We start from the raw sequence: 26,148 nt of genomic DNA, 5'->3' as shown, positions 1-26,148 counted from the left end.
GAGAAATTGAGAGGGGGCGGGGAGATAGACAGAGAGACAACTGCAGTCATGCTTTACAGTTAGTGAAGCCTTTCCCCTGTAGCTGGGGGACCAGGGGCTTGAACCACATCCTTGAGAGTTCAAATACATGAGTATTTTAACGGAATGGTGACATAATCAGCTTTTGTTAGCAGTTTTGGATTTTTTTTTTGGGGGGGGTAGGCAGCACTGGTGCATACACGTCCCCCCCCCCTTTTGTTGCCCTTGTTTTTTGTTGATGTCGTTGTTGGATAGGACAGAGAGAAATTGAGAGAGGAGAGGAAGACAGAGGGGGAGAGAAAGACAGACACCTGCAGACCTGCTTCACCGCCTGTGAAGCGACTCCCCTGCAGGTGGGGAGCTGGGGGCTTGAACCGGGATCCTTACGCCCGTCCTTGAGCTTTGCGCCACGTGCGCTTAACCCGCTGCGCTCTCACCCTACTGACTCCCTGCATTCCCGTTTTTAACACTCATATTCACACAGAGATAAGGAAGATAAGGAGACACACACAGAGAGAGAAACCACAGCACCGGTGTGTATCCTTTAGCACCAGGGCTCTAACTTGGTTGGGGTATGGCAAGGCACTTGTCCTGCCCAGTGAGCCAGTTCTCCTACCTGGAGTTTTGAATCTTGAGTGAAGGCACAACTTCTCTACACTGCAAATCTGAGTTGTGCTGAGATTTTTCACGGTGGCATGAAAAATCCTTTGCTTGGTGTTCAGAGAAAACACCCCGCCTTCAGTAGCTGCCCAGAGCCGGTGGGAGCCTGGAAGCCCCAGCCTTTCTGTAAGGCCATCTAAAGATGCAGCTGGGTCTCGGGGTCAGCTCTTAAGCTTCACCCCAGGGCTCTGGAGGGGCTGTGGGCTTGCAAGGGTCCACAGAGCAACCCTGACTTTTGGGGTTGCTGGGGACTCCCTTCCTCCTGAAACCCCCCACCCCCAAGTTTCTTGGGTAGCAGTAGCCCCAAGCCCGCAACCTGAAATCGTGGCTGAGTCTTTAGCCTAGGGGACCCCGCGGGGAGTATGCAACAGGTGTGCAAAGGCATCGAGAAGGTGGGGCCCAAGTCCTTAGAGGGTTTGCAAGAGGGACTTGGAGAGGTCAGGCTCAGGCCCAAAGGGGGTCAGCTGAGTGTGGGGAGATGGGCAGTACCCTCCGGGGTACCAGAGTCCAGTCACCCAGGTATTTGGGGAGGGGGAAATGGACGTCACCATTCCGCCCCTAGGCCTTGGGCTGACGTCCAGCCTGGACGCCCAGGGTCGGGGTCCAAGGCACCTCCTGCACGCCCCTCCCCCACGGCGCCGTCCACGGCCACCCGCCCCGCCCTGCCCCGCCCCGCCCCGCCCCTCCCAGGACTCAGACGGCTCCCGGCGCGGCCCGGCCCGGCCCCCTCAGGCCCCGCCCCCGACTAGGCCCCGCCCCTCGCCCATTCAGATGTGGGTCAGGGGTGAGCGGGCGGCGCCGACGTCACAAGCTTCCAAGATGGCGCCGGGCGGGCGGCTGTGAGCAGCGCTCGGGGCGCGCTGGGCGGGGAGCCGAGCCGAGCCGGCGGCGGGCGGACGGGGCGGGCGCGGGCGGCGCGAGCCGTGCGCCGAGGACGAAGGGGCTGCGAGTCGGGCCGGCCGGCCGGCGAGCTGGACGCCGCCGCCGACGCACACGAGGTGAGGGGCGGCCCGGGGCTGGTGGGCGAGCGCGGGCGGGCGGGCGGGCCGGGATCGTGGGCCGGGCGCGCCCCGGGGAGAGGGGCGTGGGTGCGCGCGCCCGGCCGACGTGCGGGCTGCGCACATGAAAGCGGGGCGCGCGGCCGTCGGACCGGGGCGCACGCGGGACCCCCGGCGCCCCCGGGGTCCGGGGCCCGCTTTGTGGCGGGCGGCGAGGCGGCGACCCCCCGGCACAAAGCCCCGGGGGCCTCGCCAGCCCTAGACGCGGGGCGAGGACCGAGGACCGAGTACCGGCGGGCGGCGGAGAGGAAGCCGCTTCTTTGTGCCTTTTCATTAGCAATCTAATCCGGACAGCGTCGGGCGAACGCCGCAGCCTGACAGGCAGGCGGGTCGGGGCGGCGGGCTCCCATTATGCAAACAGCTCTGCGGCCGCGGTCACCCCTCAGCCGGCGGCTTTGCAGCTCCCGCAGCGGGCACCCCGCACCGTCTCGGGCCTCCCTGCCCGCAGCAGGACCTGCGGGGCCGGGCAGCGCTGGGTGGGCCTGGAGCGGTCGCCCCCCGAGGGCCGGGCCTGCAGCTGGTGGGCTCGCTGCCCTGCCCCCAGACCCCTCCCGTCGCGGCCGCTGGGCAGGAAGAGAGATGGGCTTGGGGGAGGGGTCGGCTGGCACAGGGAAGGGGCTCCAGGGCCCCGGCTTGTCACTCTGTTTATCTACCGAGGTGCTTCATACTCGCACAGGCCGAGCTGGTGTGTGTGGAGGGGGAGGGGTGGGGGCCTCTCCCTGGGGGGCAGTGACTTCTGGTGAAAGGAAGGGTGTGGGGAGGGGGCAGGCCTGATAATGCTCCTGGCGGCCCCACCCAGAACTGCGTGGGACTGGCACGGATCTGGAGCTTCTGGAACGCTTTTGGAAGTTTTTTGATTCATGCCCCCTATTCCTTCACACGGCCTCCGTGTCTTTGCTAGTAGGAGTTGCAAACATCTGGAAAGCGAGGTTCATAGCCCCCCCAATACTAGTAGAGGTGTAACCCAGGGAAGCCACCCCTCTGACATATGTGGCGCTGGGGGGAGGGGCCTTGCCCATAGGAATCCTGCGGTGACTGATGTGGGGTGGGCTGAGCCTCCTGCTCTGGAGGGCTGCGTGGGGAGGGGGAGGCCTAGAAGGTATCAGTGTGCTCAGGAGCTCAGAGGCTGAACTTGGAGCTGTTCTCTAGCGACTCCCCTCACGCCAGGATAGATATGGGGACACCCAGACCCAGAACCCTTCTAGGACTATAGCATTGATTGCTTCCTGGCTCCTGGCTTTCCTTCTTACCCTCCATTCCCATCTGCCAGCATCTGTGCTCCCCGGGCCTTTGAGCAGACATTTTCAGGAGCATGGGCCATGTGGTTGGTCTGTAGCCCTGGCTCAAGGAGAGGGTCGGTCTATGCTCAATAGAGCAGGGTTGCTGGAGTGGTCTGGAGGAGAGAAACAAACAAAAAAAAGCAGATGGGCTGGCCTCAGGCTGGCCTCTAGAGACAAAGCTGTTTGGTGAGATTGCTGGTTTAGCGGGCTCCTAGTACCAAAGGAGGGGGTGGGTAGAAGTGAAGGTAGGGAGAGGAGGCTGATTCCTGGGGCCTGAACTCAGTCCTTTTGACTCAGGACTAGGTCATTCTGCCTGCAAGGGAACCTTTGCCCCTGTGCATTTGAACTTAAAATCTCTGGGTCCCAAGCACTGACTGCCACCTTGTTTGAGGGAGCTCCCCACCTGCTTACCTCCAGGCCAGTGCACCCAGGTTGGTTTTTCCTTTAGTTCTTGGCTCCTTGCAGGCCAGTTTTAGGGTGTTGCCCAGCTGCTCTGGTGGTGAAAATCCGGTAAGAATCCACTGATGGTGTGCTCTCAGAATTTCTCCCCGCAGTGTTTTCCAGCCAGTTGTTGGGGCTTGTACATTAGTCATTTAGCTTTTACAAGCAATTCCTGAAAAGAAAAATCTCCCTCTGGTTGCTGGCTCTGGGAAGAGAAGGAAACAGCCCGAGGGAGCCCGGCCTCTAATTAAAGCCAAACCAAAATGATTGCTGCAATTGTTGGAATTGAGGAGGCGCAGGTGGGGCAGAGGTGATGCTCCCTGTCCTGCTGAGCACTACCTGCCGTGGGGACCGGTAGGCTTGATTACACCCCTACCCTCTAGTCTTGGCTAGTAGCCCAGCCTTCTCCACAAGCTGTAGTCCTGGATGAATCCTCATCTAGTGTTTTCTTTCCATAGATCAGATTTCTCATTTTGTTAATAAGAACAGTCTCCAATCCACTTGAAGTCAGCTGTTGTGGACTCAGGGCAACAAGGTTTTGCATTATTGAGCTGACAGGCCTGTTGCCTTCTTGGAGTCCTTATTGTCAGCCAGGGTCAGATGGGGGGGGGTGATGGGGGTAGTGCCTTTTAATCAGCAGCTAGCCACTGAAGAAGGGCTGGTTGGGCAGTTCTGGAGAGTTAGAGGAGTAGGGAAGGAATAAAAGTTCAGTTGACCCATGGAACCTGTGGCTTTGCCCTTTAGCTTGTCTCAAACAGGCAGCCCCACCCCACAACTGTCCTTGCCCACTGGGGCTGAGGGCCACTGCTTCCAGGATCCATCAGGTGAGGGGGGGGCAGTTCCCCCACACCCAACTGCCCCGAGCAACTTTGACCATCAAGATAGAACAAATCTGGTTCTTCCCCTTCTGGCTTCTTGAGGCCTGGCTAAGAGGGGACTGCTGGAGGGCAGTGAGAGGGGCAACTGACTTAATCGGAAGTGCCACAGAGGCGCTGCTGTTCACTCTTCATGAGACCTTGGCCAGCAATTGAGTGTTTGTGTCGTTATTTCTAAAATGGGAAACTAATTTGAATTTACACTCACTTATTGCTGCTTTCCAGAGCTCAGCCTGGAGAAGTCATTTGAGCAAACGTGAACGTGAGATTGGGTGATACGCTTGGCCCTGTAAGAAGTGGCAGAAAGCACCTTGGGTATGGTAGCTGGGAGACCTGGTGGGAGGACTAAGTTCTGGCCTTAGGTCTTAGATGTCCTGCTGAGTTCCAATGGCTGTAGGAGTGGGCTTCTGTTTTTTTTAGGGTCTTTATTATGTGCAGTTCCCTTTGCTAGGGTTTCAGGCACGCAGATTTCACTGTTCCAGGCCACTTTTCATTTATTCAGAGAGAGAGGCAGGCAGGCAGGCGAACAGACATTGCAGCACAGAACAAATCCCCCTCACCCTAACCCCCAGAACCTCCCAAGTGCTGCCAGTACCTCCTGGTGAGCTTTCTGTATGTCTCAGATCTTTCTTCTCTTCCTTTTTCTTTTCTTTCCTCCTTGCTTTTTTTTTCTTTAACTAGTCATCTCTGGTTTGTAGTGGTGCTGGGACTGAACCTGCCTTAGGCAGGAGAGTCTTTTTGCATAACCATTATGCTGTCTCCCCCACCCTATTCTTTTTTTTATTTTTATTTTTAAAAAATATTCCTTTTTGTTGCCCTTGTTTTATTATTGTAGTTGTTATTGTTGTTATTGATGTCATTGTTGTTGGATAGGACAGAAAGAAATGGAGAGAGAAGGGGAAGACAGAGGGAGAGAAAGACACCTGCAGACCTGCATCACTGCCTGTGAAGCAACTCTCCTGCAGGGGGGGGAGTCTGGGGCTGGAACCAAGATCCTTAAGCAGGCCCTTGCACTTTGTGCCACGTGCGCTTGACCCACTTTGCTACCGCCCTACTCCCAATTTATTTTTTATTGTTGTTGTTGTTGATGTCATCATTGTTAGGACAGAGAAATGGAGAGAAAGGTAGACACCTGTAGACCTGCTTCACCACCTGTGAAGCGACTCCCCTGTGGGGGCGGTGTGGGGGGAGGTGCTCGACGGGATCTTTATGCCTTATGCCCCTCTGGTCCTTGCCTTAACCCAGTGCGCTACCGTCCGACCCCCTCCCCCACCCTATTCTTATTTTTTAAATATTTATTTTAATGAAAGAGGTTGCTCAGCTCTGGCTTATGGGTTGCCAGGGGTTGAATCGGGCTGTAGGCATGAATGTCTGGTACACAAATCATTGTCCTATCTATCTCCTTGGCTCAACTTGAGGTTTTTTTTTTTATTCCATTAATTTTAGACTGGCAGAGAGAGAGAGAGTAACACTGAAGCTTCATTTAATGAGTGGGGCACCAACTGGAACCTGAGTCAAGCACATGACAAAGCAGCACACTATCCAACTGAGCTATTGCACCAATTTTATTTTATTTTATTTTTTTATATATCAGAGAGGGAGAGACCTCAGCTCTGTTCCATTATTTGTAGAGCTTCCCTGGGCATGGTGTTCCCATGTGTTACTGGAGCTTGAGTCTGGGCCTTTTGTGTACTAATCCATGTGTTTACTGGGAGTGGCTACATCCAGTTTTGGAAAGGCAGTGGCAGTGTGGAGCACAACCCTGCAAATGCTGCCAGGCACAGGGGCTGCCAGTGCATGCTTGCACCTCTGAGGCTCTTTCGCAAGTTAGTTTTTATTCATTCAACGATTTTCTCAGGACCAGTGGATGGGATGCCTGACCCCTGTGACTGGACTGAATTAGTTGGTTTTTACCCTCTGACTGCTCACACTTTTGCCAATAAGTGGCCGACCTTAACACTGGGAGATGGAGGGAGACATTCTAGCGTTTTATCAGTCCTTCCAGTTAGGCACAGCATAATCCCCCCACCCCCAGGGTTATCGCTGGGGCTCAGTGCCTGCACTACAAATCCACTGTTTTGAAGGCCATTTCCCCTGTTTTTGTTGCTCTTGTTGTTGGATAAATAGAATAGAGAGAAATTTAGAAGAGGGGAAGACAGAAGTGACCCCCCTGAAGTTGGGGAGCTGAGGTCTCAAACTGATATCCTTACACCTGTCCTTGCACTTTGCCCCATGTATGCTTAACCCATTGCGCTATACTACCCGGTCCTTTTTTTTTTTCTCAAAGATTTTATTTATTAATGAGAAAGAGCCAGACATCATTCTGGTACATGTGCTGCCCAGGATTGAACTCAGGATCTCTTGCTTTATCCACTACGCCACCTCCTGGACCACCTGCATAGTCTTCTATGCATAGTGGTAAACAAAGTTAAATAACTTAGTGGAACTGAAAGCAAGCTGATCTGCTCTGGGGCTGGAGGGTAGAGATCTTTGACTCCAGAGCCTGTGAATGTGGTGTCTGGAGACACCAGCAGGGAGGGGCAAGACAGCGCCCCTCCCCAGGACAGTTCTGGCTTTTGGTTAGGGGCTTCCAAACAAGCCAGGCCAGTTTGACTCTGCCTGGCACCACCATGCTGTGCTTCCTGCTGGGAGGGGCCTTCCCCTAAGGGTTAGGGACCTGGACTGGGGGAGGGTTCCCTCCAAGCGGCTCTTGGAGCCCAGTTTTAGCCTGGAGTGGCAAAGCAGGAAAAGCCAGTGGGGGTGGGGGTTGCATCTGGGCCCCCAGTGAGCTTGATAAGGAAGGGAAAGCCAAGAACTGACTCTCAGCCCTGCCACAGTTCAAAAGGGCTGGTGTGGTGGGTGCCTCATACAAGGGAGTGTCACTTGGGAGAGTGATCCCAAGAACTGGTTTGGATCTTTGTTGAAACCCAGTTGTCTTATATGGGTAGAGTAAGTGTGGTTTGGGGTGGGGGGGTTAGAGCAGCTCTTACTGGTGACAGAAGCCAGCCTCCCACCTAGGCCAAATACTGCTGGTGTCTGCTTCTGACTGAAGGGTGCCCCACCCTGCTCTCCATGGCGTGTGTATGGGTAAGGGGAAGAGTGGGGCATAAAAAGGCAGATGAGACGAATCTCTAGAGATTGCTGGTCAACTCTCATCAGTCCACAAGCCAAGTGCATGGACCTCTGAGGACAGGTGGGGAGCTGGTCTGCTGGGATATAAGTGCTTTGGTTTGGGCACAGATGTGACTGCTATGCAGACTTGTCCCATGTGTTCCTGGCTGCCTTGAGGCCCTAGAACCCCCACCCCCAACCCCACCCCCACCCCCAGCAGCTCTTCTGGGTGGGTGGGTGGTTTCTCAGTTTGGGGAGGGCCTGCCCTACTGCCTCAAGCACAACTGGCCTCCCCCAACAGACATGGGTGGAGCTGCAGCTGTGAGCCCCCCCCCCCCAGCCTCTTTGGCTTTTCAGTGTGTGGCCTTTGCAGTTCTCTCACTGTGTTACTTTGGAAGTTGGTATATTCCTGGTGAAACTTGTTTACAAATGAAAGCCAAGCAAAGAGGGGAGAATGGGGCCTGGGACCTCAGTGGACTGTCACTGTGTGTACACAGTGGAGCTTTTCTTGGTTGTGAACATGGGCTACATATGGACCCCCTGAGTGTGTTGCCATCCACAATGCCTGGTGGTGACTGTCTGCTGGTGCTCTGGCTCTCAACTCTATCAGCTCTGGGTCTCCTGGGAGCTTGTAGAATCCCACTGCCATCCCATCTGGGGTGAGACTGGGTACCCACATTCTTAAAACTTTTATAGTGGTGTGGGATGGCCTGGTGGGGCTCTGGTTAGGAGATGCTGTTATGTAAGAGAAAAGTAACCTGCAAGTGGGGGTGGGTGGGAAATAGCCTTGAGTGGTACTGGCCGGGTGGCTTAGGAGGGAAACCTCACTTGGTGTAGGGTATCCTCCCTTAGCTCTCTCCATTGCTGCCCATCTTGGTAGATGGACCCCAGAGTAAGTGGTGTTGATGCCTCCTAACCCTTTTCCCTTTGCACTCATTTTCTTCCCAGAAGCTCATTGGTTTTGGTAGGACATTATTCAGCTTTGAAAACTAAGAAGGTTCCCAGAGAGTTCCTGCCAGCAAGTAGTGGTAGAAAAGGGCCAGACACTCATTTTTGGGCCCTTGTTGGAGGCTTTTACACTATTTTTGTGTGTGTTATCTTAGCACTGCTCAGCTCTGGATTATGGTGGTGTAGAGGATTGAACCTGGAACTTTGAGCCTCAGGCATGAACTTTTTTTTTTCTTTTTGCGCATAACCTCTATGCTATCTCTCCTCATCACATTCTGATAATTTTTAATCCATCCTCTACTGACTGTAACCAATGCCTTAAGAGGTTAAGTCACACAGCTTAGGTCCTGGGTAGAGGAAGCCCTAGGAGTAATAATATAAACACATAAATGGGTCAAGTTCTTCAGAGCAGTGTTTGGGCCAGTGATTTCATTTGAGTGGGGATGGCTGCCTTGTAGAAAGAAAGTTTCTTTCTACAAGGGAATTATGTTTCTGAAACTGGAGGGTCACCCCTTATCAGCTGAGCAGGTTGAGGGAAAATTCAGGACACAGAGGCTCTTGGAGAGTACATTTTGTTTCCCTAGGTTTGCACACAGGGAACTGGGATGCACACCAGCGTATATATATTTTTTAAAGATTTTATTTATTTATGAGAAAGACAGGAGGAGAGAGAAAGAACCAGATATAACTCTGGCACATGTGCTGCCGGAGATCGAACTCGGGACCTCATGTTTGAGAGTGCAAAGCTTTACCACTGCACCACCTCCCGGACCACAGCGTATTTTGTTTTCACTGAGTTTGCACACATGGAACAGAGACTCACTTGGTGAAGGGTTTTCCTTTTTTCTTTTTGCACTATATGAAGGGGGAGGAGTTGACTCCAACGGGCCAATGAAATGTGGGCCCCAGTGTGATGTAAGAAGGTATATAAAGGAAGAGATCTTGACAAAGGGGGTCTTGGGCCCTGGTCACTGGCCTTGGATTTTAGGGCCCAAAGACCCTCGGGAAATCTATCCCCCCAAGTCTTTTCCTTAGCTTTACTTTGCACGTGTAATAAAGAACTAATTTAGAAACTATACACCTGAACACATGTCCTTTGACATTCTTTACAGCAGTGAACCAAAAAGGGCATCCTCCTGATCCCGCAAATTCCCTCAACACCACCACCACCACCCTGATCGATCGGGTGGAGGCAGAGAGGACTCTGGGCTGGCATGTCCTTCTAGGTCTGATTCCCTTTCTGGTGTGTTGAAACCTCTGCCACTGGACAATTGAGCCTCAGGTACACAACTAGAAAGCCAGGTAGGTAGGCAATGGTCTACGGGATTCCTTGGAACTAAACGCTAAGCTCTTTTCCTCTCTGTTGTATTTTCTCAGTGTGGAAAAGTGAGAGCTGCTTGGGCCCTGCCCCAGATGGTGTGGGACAGACAGGGCAGCCTCTCTGACAATGAGAGGCTGTCTCTCATGCAGTGTCAGGGAATTCATCAGGATCTTGCATATGCAAGATGCCACTGAGCTCTGTCCGAATTCTCTTTTTGCCGCCAGGTTTATTTAGTACTTGTACAGTGTTACCATTCCTAGTGGTCATCATTTATTTATTTATTTATTTATTTATTTATTTACCAGAGCACTGCTCTTGTAAATATTGGTGCTGGGGATGGAAACTGGGACTCTGGTGCCTCAGTCTTTGTATAACCATTATGCTATCTTAACTCCCCTCCATATCCTAGTGGCCATTTTCTCTGTCTTTTTCTTTCCCTTCCTTTCTCTCCCCCCTCCCTCTCTCCCCCCTCCCTTTCTCCCTCCCCCTCCCTTTCTCCCTCCCCCTCCTTCCCTCCCTCCCTCCCTCCTCCAGGGTTATTGCTGAGGCTCGATGCCTGCACTTCGAATCCACTGCTCTTGGAGACCATTTTTCCCATTTTGTTGCCCTTGTTGTTGTTGTTATTGTTATTGTTATTGTTTCCCTGCTGCTGCTGTTGTTGGATAGGACAGAAAAATCGAGAGGGGAAGACAGAGGGAGAGAAAGATAGATACCTGCAGACCTGGTTAACCGTTTATGAGGCGACCCCCCCCCCCCACACACACACAGGTGGGGACCAGGACTCGAACCCAGGTCCTTGTGTATTGTAACATGTGCGCTCAACCTGGTGTGCCACCGCCTGCCCCCTATCTCTATCCTTTTTTTGACAAGAGTATGAGAGACTGGAGGAGAAAGATAGAAGACAGATACCTGTAGTACTGTTCCACCTCTCATGTAACTTCCTCCCCTGCAGGTAGGGGCTGGAGGCCTAAACCTGCATCCTAGGTCAAGTTAAGGTGTGAGCTCTACTGATGTGCCATGGCTCAATGCCAGCACTCGCCCTTTTCACTGCCAGGAGGCTTGAGGCACAGGTGGATTGAGCAATGGGCTTGGGTGACCCAAGTCACTGGTCTGTAAACCAGAGCCCCAGAGGAGGTACAGGCTTAGAGGAGAGAACTGTTGCCAAAGTCCCACATTCCTTGCCTGTACCCTTGCTGATAAGGGCTTGGCTGCTGTGGGCAGGAGGGGACTTTGACTTCATGCCCCCAGCAGGTAGCATGTTCATCTTACTTCCTCTCCCTCCTCCACTCACCTCCCATGCCAGAGGCAACACCCAAATCAGCCCTGCTCTCAAGTTAGCAGGCCTTTTGCCATCCTTCATCAGCTTCTACCCGCCTTGTCCCAGGGTAGTGTTGGACACCCCTGGATTGGGACCAACTTTTATTTGTTCCACATTGGTTGCTTTCATGCTTGGTGGGAGGACTGTTGCTCAGGGTTGAATCAGCATTAGGTGGATAACTGGTTTTCTGGCTAGAGGATTTTCTGGCTAGGTGGCTGACCCTGTTGCTCCAGATGGCAGGCTTTAATCTCTCTTGGCCTCACTTTCCTTCTCTATGGTGGATGGGTAGAAACACTGAAGGCAGTGTATGCCAATAGTTCTCAAAAGTAGCTTGAGACTGTTGGTGTCCTCAGTCCTTGTCGTGATACTTAGAAGTTGTTGGGCAGGAGGGAGTCGGTCGGTAGCACAGCGGGTTAAGCGCACGTGGCGCAAAGCTCAAGGACTGGTCAGGATCCCAGTTCAGGATCCCAGCTCCCTACCTGCAAGGGAGTCGCTTCACAGGTGGTGAAGCAGGTCTGCAGGTGTCTCTCCCCCTTATCTCTGTCTCTATCCAATAATAAATAAAGTTAAAAAATTAAAAAAAAAAGTTGTTGGGCCCTGTCCCCATACTGAGTGTCAGGTCCGTGTTGCATGGCTGAGGTGCTCTATCCATGCTCCAGACCCAGACGACTTTTTTTTTTTAATTAATATTTTAACAAGTAAGTTATATAAGGAAAGATACAGAGAGAGACCAGAGTACTGCTAAGCTTCTGGTTTACAGTGGTGCTGGGATTGAATCAGGGACCCTAGAGCCTCAAGCATTAAAGTCTTTTGCATAACTATTATACTGTCTCCCCAGCCCCTCCTTCAGAGAAGGACTCCAGATAAGGGTGAGCAAATCTAGACCCTGGGTGTATTTATCTTTCTAGTGTCTGTGCCATGAAAAGGAAGAATGTGGACTTTGGAAAATGTGGATCTATCACTGAGAGTCTGATTTAAAGATTCCCTATGATTCAGAGCTCCCAGGTTCAATCCCCAGCACTACCAACAAACTAGAGCTAGCTGAGCAGTGTTTGGTAAAATAAATATACAGAGAAACCCTACAAGCTCACTGGTGATAATGTAATACTGACATGTGAAGTTTAAAGACACTTTATTGTGGTTCAGTGAAGTAGCTCACTTGTATAATGCGCTGCTCTGCTGTCTGCATGACCCTGGCTTGAGCCCAGTCCCTGCCTGATTGAAGGAAGCTTTGGTGCTGTGATAGGATTCTCTCTGCCATTCTGTCTCAATTTAGAAGAGAGCAAGTCAGAGCAACATTTTGGCACGTGTGGTGCAGGGGGTTGAACCTCCTGTGTTCCAGCCCAACCACCACTCTACTAGGGGAGCCACCACCCTGGCCATGCAACATATGGCTTTTTTTTTTCTGTTTCTTTCGGGAGATCTGTTTAACTCAGTGAGCTGGTTTTCCAAGTAATTTTTTTTTTAAAGACTTTATTTATTTATGAGAAAGATAGGAGAGAGAAAGAATCAGACATCACTCTGCCACATGTGCTGCCAGGGATCAAACTCAGGACCTCATGCTTGAGAGTCCAAAGCTTTATCACTGTGCCACTTCCCAGACCACGTAATTTTTTTTTTTTTAAACCAGAGCACTGCTCAGCTGTCTTATATTGGGAATTGAGCCTGGGGTCTCCAGCCTCACTCATGAAAATGTTTTGCATAACCATTATGCAACCCCCAACTTGTTTTTTAATTATTTCTAAAAGATTTGTTTATTTATGGGGGTGGGGATCAGAGTATCACTCTAGCACATGTGATTCTAGCAATCGAACTTAAGATCTTATACTTGAGAGTCCAAGGTTTTATCACTGCAACCTGGTGTTTTTTGTTTGTTTTCTGTTTTGAGACACACCACAGCACTGCAGCTTCCTTCAGTGTGGTGGAGGCTGGACCTGAACCTAGATAGGTTATATACAGGGTAAAGCAGTGTACTCTTCAAGTGAGCTGTTACTATTCCAAGTGGCCCATTGGCCCATCATATATACATTCTTTTCTTTATTTAACTATTTGATTTCACTGCTCTGTTTTGTTTTCTTCATTAGGAGAGACCTGAAAGCTTCAGAGCTTCCTCCAGTGCTATAGCACCTCCCAGGTAGTGCTGGGGTTTAAACCTGGGATACATGCATGGTAAGATAGTCACTTTACCAGAGACTGTCTTCCTTTATTTTTATTTATTTTCCCAGCAGGATTATTGCTGAGGCTTGATGCCTGCACAGTAAATCCACCCCCCCCCCCAGTGGCCATTTTCTTTTGTTTTATTTGATAGGACAGATATTAAGAGGGTAGTAGGGGAACAGAAGGAGAGAGAAAGACAGCTGTAACATTGCTTCACCACTGAAAGAAGCTTCCCCTGCAGGTGGGGACCGGGGGCTTGAACCCAGGTCCTTGCCCATGGCAGAGTGCTTACTATGTGAGGCATCTCCCAGTACCCTCACCTGTCCCCCACATGACTTTTCAGGGGTGTAAACAACAGTTTGGAACTGTCTACAGACATGGGGGTATGTGGCTAGGGTGCCGGGTCCCATTCTGTTATTTTCTTGCTTCCCCACTGCCACTTTTTAATAATTTCTTCTGTCATTTCTGCTGTTTTCTGAACCCTATAATCTGATGGCATACTAAGTAGAGCAGCTTAGGGGTGTCTGGGATGCTTGGTCCATAAACTTGGGATCCACCTTGTAGGAGTTGGTGGCAGCAGCCGAGGAAAGTGCTTGGGCAGCTTGAGTAGAAGTTGGGTAGGTAGTGGGTCGGGTGAGAAGCAGGAGCACAGAGCTGACTTCACACAGGAGAGACACTGGGGGGGGTGGTCCTCCGTGGCCTGGGTCCCGTCTGGAGGTGCCGTGTACTCTCTGTTTAGCCAGAGTTTGGACTTTATTTGGGTATCAGGAATCCATTGAAAGCTCTAAAGCAGGGGAGTTAGTTGACAGGAGAGATCTAGTATTTGCAATAGATAACCCAGGATATGTTAGGCTGCAGAGTGGAAAAGTATTCTAGGTGTTGATAATTGCTTTTAGGTTACTTTGGGCTCTTGTTTCTTCCCCCTCTTGTCCTGTCCTGGGGAGGGTTCCTGGGATCTGCCTTGTTTTGGCTTGGGCATGCTCTCCTTTCTAGGTACAGAGACCCTGACCTCTGGTACCTTTTCTAGAACAGAGTGACAGTGACACTTCCTTACTTAGTCGTGTGGAACTGAACCTTTGAAGATCTCCCTCTGTCTTTAGTGCCATATTCATGTAACTGTGCCCCTGTTCTCATGGTTTTGGCGGGTTGGTGGAAAATGACATTGTCACTCAGCTTTCTGACCCTTCCTGGGTCTAGGCCTCTTTTCTCTTGGGGTCTTGTATGTAGCGCTCACTAGCTAACTCAGGAACCTTGGAGATTTCTATAAGTGTTCACTTAGAGGTTGTGAATCACACATGCAGATGTGTGTGCATATACAAACATGAATCATAGGAGAGAACTTCTCCCCCACCCCCGCCCTCGCCCTTTGTGCCACTCCTTGGCTTACCCCCTTCAGTCCAGAAGCCCAAATTCCTGCATTGGGTTAACCATTCCCTAGATTTTCTTTGTCATCTTCTTGCTGTCTGTCTAGATCCTAGAGCAGCAGGTGGCTGGGTTTACTCTTTGTGTACACAGAGCCTAATCTCTTGGACAATCATCACTCAGGAAGCACTGATCTCCATTCTTGTCCCCTCATATGGAGTGTTCCAAGGTGGCTTCATATACCCCTACTAGTGTTCCCCCTCCCCCCCTTCCCCCCCCCCCTTTAAATAAGATCACTGTTTAGCTTTGGCTACTGGTGGTGGTAGTGGAGGAGGAGGATTGAACCTAGGACCTGAGAGCCTTAGGCTTGTTTTTTGTACATAATCACTATGCTATCTCACGGATTTTTTTTTTTTTTTTTGCTGTCTTCTAAGTAATCTAATGTTGACCATCCTTCCACTAGTCACTGCCTACTTCTCTCTCTTTATCTCTTTCTCTTTTTTTTTTAAAGATTTTATTTATTTATTTTTGCCTCCAGGCTTATCTCTAGGGCTCGGTATCTGCACTATGAATCCACTGCTCCTGGAGGCTATTTTATTTTTTTCCCTTTTGTTGCCCTTGTTATTATTATTGTTGGATAGGCCAGAGAGAAATTGAGAGAGGAGGGGGGAGAGAAAGACAAACACCTGCAGATCTGCTTCACCGCTTATGAAGCGGAACCCCCATGCAGGTTGGGAACTGGGGCATCGAAATGGAATCCTTAAGCAGGTCCTTGCGCTTCGTACTATATGTTTTGTACTATATAATCTGTTGTGCCACTGCCTAGCCTAAGGGAGTTGGTTCTCTGTTGCAGTAGCAAGTGGGCCTTTTCCAGCCCAGAAGCTCCCATTCATTCACCTCAAATCCCAGAGGGTCCTTATCATTTCCTTCTTGGCTCTATGTTTGCATCCTCCTAACTGTCCTCTATGTATCCAATTCTATGTTGGACTTGAATGACCTTTCTTTTGGAAGGATCAGCTGGACACTAGAACAATTTAAAAAAAGTCCCCAACAAGGACAAAAGGGAATGAATGAATAAGTAAATGTGTTAAAAGTCCCTATATTATTGTTATCTTTGGTTGGTAGACATTGATCTGCCTCTAACAGTTTTTTTTAATTTATTAATATTTATTTATTCCCTTTTGTTGCATTATTGCTGTAGTTATTATTGTGCTTGTTACTGTCGTTGTTGGACAGGACAGAGAGAAATGGAGAGAGGAGGGGAAGACAGAGGGGAAGAGAAAGACACCTGCAGACCTGCTTTACCACCTGTGAAGCGACTCTCTTGTAGGTGGGGAGTCGGGGGCTCGAACCAGGATCCTTACGCTGGTCCTTGCACTTTGTACCATGTGCAGTTATCCTAACAGGTTTTTTAAAAAGAAAAGTGCATTATTCTTATGTCAGTGCTGTGGCCTCACCCATGCTTGTGGGCTGACTTTTTTCATTCTTTCCTCTTTTAAGACTGAGAAAGAGTGATGGACCATAGCACTGGAGCTCCCCTCATGGTGCCACCACACTGTCCCCTGTGGTGCTGGGGTTATAGCCAAGTCACACACCTGGGAAGGCATGTTTCCTCCTGTGTGAGCTACCTTCTGGCTCTATTAAATTTTTTCTGACTACTTTATCTCTTACCCCCTCTTAATTTTTTGTTCTCAAAACGGGTTTTTTTTTTTTTTCAAGAACCAGACATCACTCTGGTACATGTGCTGCCAGGGGTTGAACTCAGTACCACATGGTTGAGAATCCAATGCTTTATCCACTGTGCCACCTCCCAGACCACTCAAAACATATTTCAATTAACAGGTTGTTTATTTAAATTTTTAAAATTATTTATTTTCCCTTTTGTTGCCTTTGTTGTTTTATTGTTGTTGTAGTTGTTGATGTCTTCATTGTTGGATAGGACAGAGAAATGGAGAGAGGAGGGGAAGACGGGGAGAGAGAGACACTTGAAAACCGCTTTACGGCCTGTGAAGCGACTTCCCTGCAGGTGAGGAGCTGGGGGCTCGAACCGGGATCCTTACACCGGTTGTTTGGCTTCACACTATGTGTGCTTAACCCACTGCACTACTGCCTGACCCCCTACAGATTAATTTTAATTTTTTAAAATATTTTTTATTTATTCCCTCTTGTTACCTTTGTTTTTTTATTGTTGTAGTTATTGTTGTTATTGATGTCGTTGTTGTTGGATAGGACAGAGAGAAATGGAGAGAGGGGGAGAGAAAGATAGACACCTGCAGACCTGCTTCACCACCTGTGAAACGACTCGAACTGCGGTCCTTACTGCAGTCCTTGCACTTTGCGTCATGTGCGCTTAACCTGCTGTGCTACCACCCAACTCCCTGTTTATTTTTTTATATTACTACTAGGATTATCGCTGGTGCCTCCACTGTTCCTGGTGGCCAATTTTTCCTTCCTCCTTACCCACCCTTTGATAGAACAGAAATTGGGGCATGGGGAATAGAGATGAAGAGAGATACTCAGCAATACTTGAACCACTGCCTGAGAAGTGGGGGTGGTGGTGGCTTGAACCCAGATCCTTGCACATAGTAATGTATGCCACTGCCCCACCCTGTGGGTGTTTTTTTTTTTGGTCTTTAATGAGATCTTAAGGTCATCCCTCAGATTCCTGTGGGTTCCATCATCTGTGAGGGTCAGCCTTTCCTGTCCTGTCAATATCCCACTTTGTGTCTCGTTGAAGGCTCAGGAAGCTAGCACCTAGTTCTGCTACTCTGAAGTGAAATTAGGCTGTTTTCCCCTCTAAATGTGCCCTGTGTCCAGTCTAGATGAGTTGCCTGTTAAAATTAGTGTGTCGATCCCAAGGAGTCTACATATGTGGACCTGCTGTGCCCGGAATGATAAACATAATAGTGTTTGGAAACCTCTCCCCACCTCCAGCTTCATTCAGACTCAAACTTAAGAACAGAATTGTACTGCAGTGTCTGTCTTTCTCCCTGCCTGCCTGCCTGCCTGCTTGCCTTCCTTCCTCTCTCATTTTCATTTGGGCAGAGACAGAAATCTTAGAAGGCAATGGGGAGATAGACAGGGAGAGAGAGAGATACCTGCAGCCCTGTTTTACCACTCATAAAGCTTTCCCCCTCGGGTGGGGACCGGGGCTCGAACCTGGCCCTTGTGCATGGTAATATGCACGTTCAACGAGGCGCACCACTACCTGGCCCCTTGGCTTCTTTGATAGGCATATGTTTGAGATGGTTGGTAAGGCAGAGTATATAATATGAGCTGTCAGCTGTTGATAATTTTTTACTTTTTAAAAATATTTATTTCCCTTTTGTTGCCCTTGTAGTTATTATTACTGATAGGTCAGAAATGGAGAGAGGAGGGGAAGACAGAGAGGGGTAAGAAAGATAGACACCTGCAGACCTGCTTCACTGCTTGTGAAGTGACTCCCCTGCTGGTAGGGAGCCGGGGGCTCGAACCCGGATCCTTATGCCGGTCCTTGCACTTTGTGCCACCTGCACTTAACCCGCTGGGCTACCGCCCGACTCCCCTATTTTTTTTTTTAACTTTTAAGGCAGACTCATAGGTTCAACTGAAAAGTTCATCCTTGCTCGATGCACAGAGTGAATAGTTTCTAGTCCTGGCCTCTCCTGTAGGTGTTGGGTTTGTGTGCAGCTTTATGAGTTTGGTGAGCTCATGGGCGGGTTACACTGGTTCATATCTTGGAGCATGCCTTCTGGCCTTTGGGGACACACACTAGCTCTCTCTCGGTCCTAGTTTAAATCCTCTCTTTTAGTTCCTGTTCAGCTAATTAAACTGCAGACTTACTGCCTGGCACCAGCTTTTCTGCTTTGTTTCTGATTAGCAGTCTTTTCTCAGCCAGGAGGGTCATGTTTTGTCATCAGGCTGGGCAAAGGTTTCTAAGTGCCAGCTGCCTCAGTTTTTGCCAGCTAGTGACACTGCAGAAAGGATAGTCAACCTCTCATTCTTGAGGACAGTCTTTCTGCTTTCCCATAATTAAAACATTGTCTTGTGTGAAGTGATTATAATAGAAGATGATTGGATTCGTTGTTTTCATTCTGTTAGAGTCTTTGGTAGTTACTAGGATAGGTTTTGAAATGTGAAGATGAGAATCTCCTGGAGCCTGGGGCTGGGTAACTGCTACTCCTATGACTCAGGCATGACTCCTGCCTCCCTCTGGGCTCAGTTATCTGCCTCTGAAGGGTGTGGGGAGGGGGTGGTGAGATGATCCGATAGCCCACACCTCCCAGTGCCCTCCTAGTTCCTTGCCCATGGAATGTGGAATTCTTCCCTGTTTACCTCAGTGCTGTGCTGCTCGTCTTCCTCCAGGCCTCAGCCCTACTACCCATGCCCACAACCCCTCCCTTACCTGTAGCCACTGCCCTGGCTCCAAGACGCCTAAGGACTGGGCTCCCTGTCTCAAGTTCAGGCTTGGCTGTTTTTATTATTCCTTGGGCTTGTTAAGAAATTTTTAAAAATTTAAAAAAAAATTTATTCTCTTTTGTTGCCCTTGTTTTTGTAGTTATTATTACTGATGTCGTTATTGTTGGATAGGACAGAAATGGAGAGAAGAGGGGAAGACGGGGGCGGGGGAGAAAGATAGACACCTGCAAACCTCCTTCACCGCCTGTGAAGTGACTCCCCTGCAGGTGGGGAGCCAGGCGCTCGAACTGGGATCCTTATGCCGGTCCTTGCGCTTCACGCCACGTGCGCTTAACCCGCTGCGCTACCGCCCAACTCCCGGGCTTGTTAAGAAATTATGATAGAGCGTGAGCCAGAGTATCTCTGCTTTATGTGCTGTGGAACCTGGAGTCTTTTATTCAAGTCCTGTATTCTTACTACTGTGCTCCCTCAGTGACCTCACTCCCCCAATACATCAGAACACTGATCAGCCCTGGTTTATGGTGGTGCTGTTGATTTAACCTAGAACCATTGGTGCAAAAGGCAGAATATCCTTGCTTAACCATTATGTCATCTTCCTTGCCCCCTGCTAGCTCTTTTGCTTTGTTGGGTGTGCCAGCACACAGCCACAGGGCTTGTTTACCTTGTTGGGTCAGGGCTCCTTCCTCTTGAGCCCATTAGTCAGACACCCCCCACTCCCCCTCCTCCACCCCCTCCAGGGTTATTGCTGGGGCTCCGTGGTGCCTGCACTATGAATCCACTGCTCCTGGAGGCTATTTTATTTTTTCCCCTTTTGTTGCTCTTGTTGTTATTATTGCTATTGTTTTGGACAGGACAGAGAGAAATCGAGAAAGGGAAAATGGGGAGAGATCTTTAGGCTGGTCCTTGGGCTTCACACTATGTGCGCTTAACCTGCTGTACTACCGCCCAATCCCCTAATATTTTTTTAAAAATACATTAGGGCTGGGGAGATAGCATAATAGTTATACAAAAAGACTTATCCCTGAGGCTTCAAGATCCCAGGTTCAATCCCCTACACCACGATAAAGATAGCAGTTTTCTGGTAAAGAAAAAGAATAAATAAATAAATTAAATATGTGGGGAGGGAGTTGAACCTGGGACCAGGTGCCACAGGCATGAGTTCTGCAAACCATTATGCTATTCCACTCACCTTTTGTTGCTTGCTTAGGTTTTTCTGGTAGTAGAGACTTATAACCCACCCCAGCAGGTTCCAGACCCAGGTATATAAGGCCCTGGTTCTGATGCTGAGGTCTGAGCATCTGTGTGTCCTGTGAAACTGGCTGGGGCACCTTCTAGATTGCGCCATTTCTTCACTCACTAGGGATGATAGATTGGCCATTCTTTGCTGTCCTGACGCCTGTCTACCAACCTCTGCAGGCTCCCCCGCCTGCTGTTCCACTGCTGCCAGTGGCTTTTTTTTTTTTTTTTTTTTTTTGTAGGACAGAAATTGACAAGGGGGAGTTGGGCGGTGGTGCAGCAGGTTAAGCACACAAAGCACAAGGACCCGCGTGAGGATCCCAGTTCGAGCCCCCGGCTCTCCACCTGCAGGGGAGTCGCTTCACAAGCAGGTCTGCAGGTGTCTTGTCTTTCTCTTACCCTCTCTGTCTTCCCCTCTTCTCTCCATTTCTCTCTCCTATCCAACAACGACATCAATAACCACGTTAAACAACAAGGGCAACAAAAGGGAAAATAAATAAATATAAAAAAACAACAACAAAAGAGAAATTGACAGGGGACAGGAAATAGGCAGAGAAAAAGAGACACTTGCTTCACTGCTCATAAAGCTTCCATTCTCAGCTTGGGACCAGGGGCTTGAACTCCGTCCTTGTATGTTGTAGCATGTGCCCCCAGTGGGCTGCACCACCACTCAGACTCCTGCCAGTGGCCTTTCACCAACAGCCCCTCCACCCCCTCAGTGTAATGTTAGGGGTGGATTTTGGAGGTGAGTCATGGGCCACCTGCCATTCCTGTGCTCTTGGCCACCCTGTGCCAGGCCTGCAGCCCTCCCTAGAGGACCCACCCATTGCCTTTCCTGGTGCCAGGTAGACAGTGCCAGTTAGTGTCAGTAGGGGCAGTCCATCCTGCTACAGGTCTCTGAGGTCATGCTGGCTTCCCTTCTTGGCTCCATGACAGAAAGGCTATGGCTTTGGGAGAGGAGGACCCGAAGCTGCTCAAGATGTGAGGTTGGGCCACGTGGCATGGAGTGAAGCTGCCTACTGGGCCTCCTCTGGCACCAACACCTTTCAGGCTTTCTTCCATGGAGTCACCCTCCTCATCTTGGAAAGATTTCTGCCTACAGAAAGAAGGCCCTCTCATGCTTGGAAAGTAAGGGTAGGTGGCTAGAGCTCAGGACTGCCCGTTATGTGCAGTTCAGATTTGAGGACAGTCAGGGAGGTCACCTCCCTCCTTGTTCAGGGTGACCCTGGTGAGCCCACAGCAGGCTTGGCCCCAGGTCCCTGAACTGCATCACCGGTGTGGGGAGTGGAGCGTGAGTGTTGATTTCACAGAAGCCTCTCCTTGGAGGGAAGAAGGGAGGGCAGGTCGGGCTCCTGACATTTGCCAAGCCTGTTGCTTTCCAGGAGGATGGTCTGGGAGGAGAGCCAGGAGCACTGGCTGCCATCCAGGTCTCAGCTGGGTTACAGAGCTGGGCTTGCCTGGAGCACTGAGTTGCACCCACCACATGTGCGTGCCTGGAAGGCCAGGCCAGAGAGGTCAGAGAGGTCAGGGGTGTTTCTAGAGGAGTTGTGGATATGCCTGGGTCTTCAGAGCACTCCTGATGGAACCCCCACCTGTGTCTCCAGTCAGAAGCTCTTAGCACTCTGGATCTAGGTATTATTTAGTGTCCATCAATGCTAGGGGAAGTCTGGTCACAGTTCTAGATTGGGCTAGATTGAGTCCTTGTTCTTGTGACCTTGGGCAAATTGCTTGGCCTTCAGAATCTACCACTGGAGGTAGAGATAACACCTGAATCTTACCCTCAGGCAGATCACCCTCTTAGATGGGGATTTATAGGGCTGGGATGCTTGGAGGACTGGTCTCAAGCAGATAAGAGCAGAGAGAAGGGCCCCAGGATTCTGGGACAGGATGAAGGGAGTCCTGCTGGTGGCAGACTGCTTGTACTGTCTAGGCAGCCTGTTCCCCTGTTCCCTTCTTCTTAGGGAGTGGTCAGACCCTTCAGGGCATCTTCTGAGATGCTGGCTGACAGGGTTGCATGAGGTCAAGACTTGTAGGTCCTGACATAGATGCTTGCACACTGGCAATGTGGCTCTTCCTGGTAAACCGCAAATATCCCATGTGGCACTACAGCTCTCAGTGGTTTATGGGCTACTTACTTATCCTCAGCTGGAAGGTTCCTGTGTGACTGTCGCTTCTGGTAGGTGTTCCTTGCTAGATATAGATAGTAAAGTGGGAGAACATACATGGGGACTTTGGGGAGGGCTGAGCAGAATCAAGACAGGAGGTCTTCCAGGTTCTGGTGCCTGGTGTTGGTTCTGGGGAGGCCCATTTCTGCCTACAGAAGGCCAGATTGTTCACAGAAGGGACAGGCAGCCTTCTTCCAGGAGAAACACTATTCACAAGGGTTTGGAGTGCCTGCTGTGAACACACACCCCAAGTTCGGCTCCATCTATGAACTTAGAGGTGGGTGAGAAGTGTTCCCTGGATCTGGGAGGTACCGCACACCCACCACAAGGCCCCAAGGGCCAGTCCTGCTGTGCACACCCACACCCCCTTAGCTTTGGCTTTGGAGAAACTCTGACCAGCTGGATGGCTCAGGGCTGTCTTCTGTTGCCCCAGGAGCTGGTCTTCCTAAGGTTGCACTTCCAGTCAGTGGCAGGCCTGAACTAGGTGTGGGATCCTTGGAGTTGTTTGGCACACTGTCTGGGCCTGCTGCCAGGGGGCTGGGTGCCAGGAGCCTGTGCCAGGTAGTGTCTGATTTCAGCCTAGGGTAGGCTCCTGCTAAGTCCAGGCATCAGCCCCCAGGCCCTGGAGGACACTGAGCTCTCAGCTTGCTTTGAGTGGGGGCTTCCACAACCATTTTTTTCTACTTCCTCTTCTTCTTTTAATAGTATTCATTTGTTTATTATTGGAGACAGAGAAATTGAGAGGAGAAGGAGAGAGACAAGAGACACCTGCATCCCTGCTTCACCACTTGTGAAGCTTTTCTCCTGCAGCTGGGGACCAGGGTCTTGAACCTCCATCCTTGTGCATTTAACCAGGTGTGCCACCCCCTGACCCCTCCACAACCATTTTCTACTTACTGGTACCCCCCAGGTTGTGGCTTTTGCAGCGGATGTGCTTCCTGGTCACCCCCACCCCCGCCCCAACGGTTTTGTAGAGGTTTTCACCTGTCATTTAAACTAGGAACAAAGCAGCAGTGCACAGAAGGGGTCTGGTCTCTGCATGGGGTGGGATGGGGGCGTATGACTCCTTCACATGGAATGAAGATGCACTGTCACATGCAGCCACAGTGCTGTGGTACAAGCCAGGTCCATTGTGGCTGGGACTTGCAGGCTGCCCCATCTGTGGAAGATGCTGGAGGTCTGCTGAGCCTCCCGGTGGAAGTTGGGCTGGCTGGTGGTGGAGACCTTGGCCTGACTTGAAGTGCCAGACTGGACTAGGGCAGTGTGGTCTTGGAAAACCCTGAGTCCTGTTCAGCCACCCTGCACTGTCTCCAGTGGTGGGCCTGTTGTTAGGGTGAGTGACCCTTGGGTGTAGTGTCTGGGACATGCCAGCGCAGAGCTTGCCTGGTGCACCCTCAGCTCGAGGAGGAAGCTGGTGGGGTGACACAGGCATTTGGTTGTTGTGACTTTGTCTCTTCTTCCCAGGCTGGGTTCTGCCCTGTCTCTGGCCTCTGAACAGAGGTGGGAGGGGGTGTGGGAGGCAGCCCCCCTTACTTGTATGCTTTCAGGATGAGGCCTTCTAATTAGTGTTGTCCATGGGATCCTAGACCACTGTGCCCCTACCCCTGAATTCTGGGCACCCCTTTGGGAGGGGGGGACTGTGTTCAGCTGGAGAGACAGCCAGCAGGCTGAAGTAGAGGCTCCCCAGCCACCCTGCATCCCAGGTCTGGTCACATTCCTGAAGGACTTGCTGAGCTTCCCTGGCCCCAGGGTGGGGGAAGGGCAGGCAAGGATGGGCTCCAGGCTGTTGGGGCCTCCATCCCCACCCCTGGCTTCATTCCAAGGTATCAGAGCTTGAGTGGGGTGCAAGGATCCAGAATTCCCTTTCTTGTGGGACCCTAAACTCTAGTGGCTAGAGGGGTCTCTACCTGTCTCTGGCATCAGCTATCCAGGACCAGCTGGTACCGAGAGACTGAGCCCCTGGAACTCTTGCTGTAGGGACAATGTAGGTTAGGGGGGCTGGGCCCAGAGGGCAGGGAGCAAGGTGGGGTCCCTAGCTGGAAGGGAAGGAGGCCAGGGAGCCACAGGCGGTTGAGACTGGTTCTTAGAAACAGCTCTGCACCACTGCCTCCAGTCTTGACCATTTCTTATGAAAAGTGGCCAGCTTGGAAAGGGTCCTGCCACCATACCAGCTGGTGTTTCTGCCATCCACTGTCCACTTAGGTGGTCCTTTGAGTACCCTGAATCCTCATGGCTTGAGGGTGCAGTACTTTGCCAAATGTCCCAAATCTCTGACCTCTGGCACTGTCAGCAGTCACCCCCACTTTCTGTGGGGGAGAGGGTGTCATCCTTTCAATGTCCTCCCATGCTGATGTCTGTGGGTGATGGTGTCTGTTTCCCCCTAGGTGACCAGGCATTGATGCACCCGCAGGGAGACCACGCACTCCAGGAGGCCACCCCCGCTTGCTGCTGCTCACATGGTTTCTGGGCCCCTAGCACTCCGGTAGGTGGGCCAGGAATGGGAAGCCTGTGGGGGAGGGAGCATGCCTGCTCAGGGCTACCTGGGTGGCCCCAACAGTGTCAAAGAGCTCTGGGCATGGGTCTTGGGCTGGGTCTTTTGCATGCGTGCAGTCTGGGCAGCGTGGAGTGGAGGCTAAGCCCACTGTCCTGCATGGAGAAGGGGCTGCTGTGGACTGGGTCCTGGTGTCTTGGCCAGGGTGGAAGCCACACTTTGTGTTCTTCATCCTTTCCTGTTAGCTGGAGAGTGAAGATTAGAAGAGGGTTGGTTCCCTTAGGACCTGAGCCTGGAGCCCCAACTGAACAGTCTTATGGGGCCAGGCTGACTCAACAGCAGATCCTGAGTGCTAACCCACCTTCATGCCCAACAAGAACTGGGAAATCTTTGGGGGCACATCTGATAGGGGATGTTTCCTTCTGTTTTGCCAACAAGGGCAGGCATAGTGGGGTAGTCATCTCTCCAGGTTCCACCCCAAGGGAAGCAGGACTGGGATTCTTGCAGGAGCAGAGCCAGGAGGCCAAGGTTCAGAGCAGTCAGTTCTTTCAGAGATTTGGACCATGAGAGGAAGGACATCAGAGCTGTCAGTATCCCAAGGGGCAGAAGGAGATGGTCATGTTCTTGCACTTCAGTGCTGCTCAGCTGGGCGCATACTGGTTGGCAGCACCCTCCTGTGCCAGGAGTTCAGTCTGGCCCCTTTTGCCCAGCACTGGAGTCACAACTGTAGCAGTGCCCAGTGCTTTTGCAGGGTGGGCACTGGCAACAAAGTATGGCAGGTGGGCACAGTGTCTGAGGTGCAGTGATTGTGATGTTGGGAGGCTCCCAGGCGCGTGCAGCAGCCACAGGTTGAAGGCTGCATGTTTGATCTGACCCATGTGACAGTTAAAGAATCTTCATTATGAAATTTCATATAAAGATCCAAAAATTTTTTAAATTTATTTTATTTTATTTATTCCCTTTTGTTGCCCTTGCTTTTTTATTGTTGTAGTTATTGTTGTTGTTGTTGTTGTTGGATAGGACAGAGAGAAATGGAGAGAGGAGGGGAAGACAGAGAGGAGGAGAGAAAGATAGACACCTGCAGACCTGCTTCACCGCCTGTGAATCAACTCCCCTGCAGGTGGGGAGCCGGAGCTTGAACCGGGATCCTTATGCCAGTCCTTGTGCTTTGCGTCACCTGCTCTTAACCCGCTGTGCTACAGCCTGACTCCCAAGATCCAAATTCTTTTTTACTTTATAAAAAAATATTACACTTGGAGAATGTGCTGCTTTGCCAATGTGGAAGGACCCAGCTATGAGCCTAGCCCCA

General features: G+C 50.9%; 1 protein-coding gene across 2 annotated transcripts in view; it reads left to right on the top strand.

Annotated features, from left to right (window-relative positions):
- Positions 1–1,501: 1,501 nt before the first annotated feature.
- Positions 1,502–26,148, top strand: part of HIC2 (HIC ZBTB transcriptional repressor 2) — a 32,695-nt gene continuing 8,048 nt past the window's right edge. Inside the window, exons 1-2 of one of the 2 annotated variants that reach the window (XM_060194423.1) lie at positions 1,502–1,676; positions 24,733–24,830. In XM_060194423.1, the coding sequence (XP_060050406.1) occupies positions 24,805–24,830 (26 nt within the window). In that variant the 5' untranslated portion in view covers positions 1,502–1,676; positions 24,733–24,804. Of the gene's footprint in view, positions 1,677–9,436; positions 9,694–24,732; positions 24,831–26,148 lie in introns of those variants that run through there. The other variant, XM_060194426.1, reaches the window with a different exon arrangement.

This window comes from Erinaceus europaeus, chromosome 1 (assembly GCF_950295315.1).
Source record: "Erinaceus europaeus chromosome 1, mEriEur2.1, whole genome shotgun sequence".
Taxonomy (NCBI): Eukaryota; Metazoa; Chordata; class Mammalia; order Eulipotyphla; family Erinaceidae; genus Erinaceus; species Erinaceus europaeus.
The sequence above is the reverse complement of the archived record's forward strand: the minus strand, read 5'-3'. Positions and strand labels throughout refer to the sequence as shown.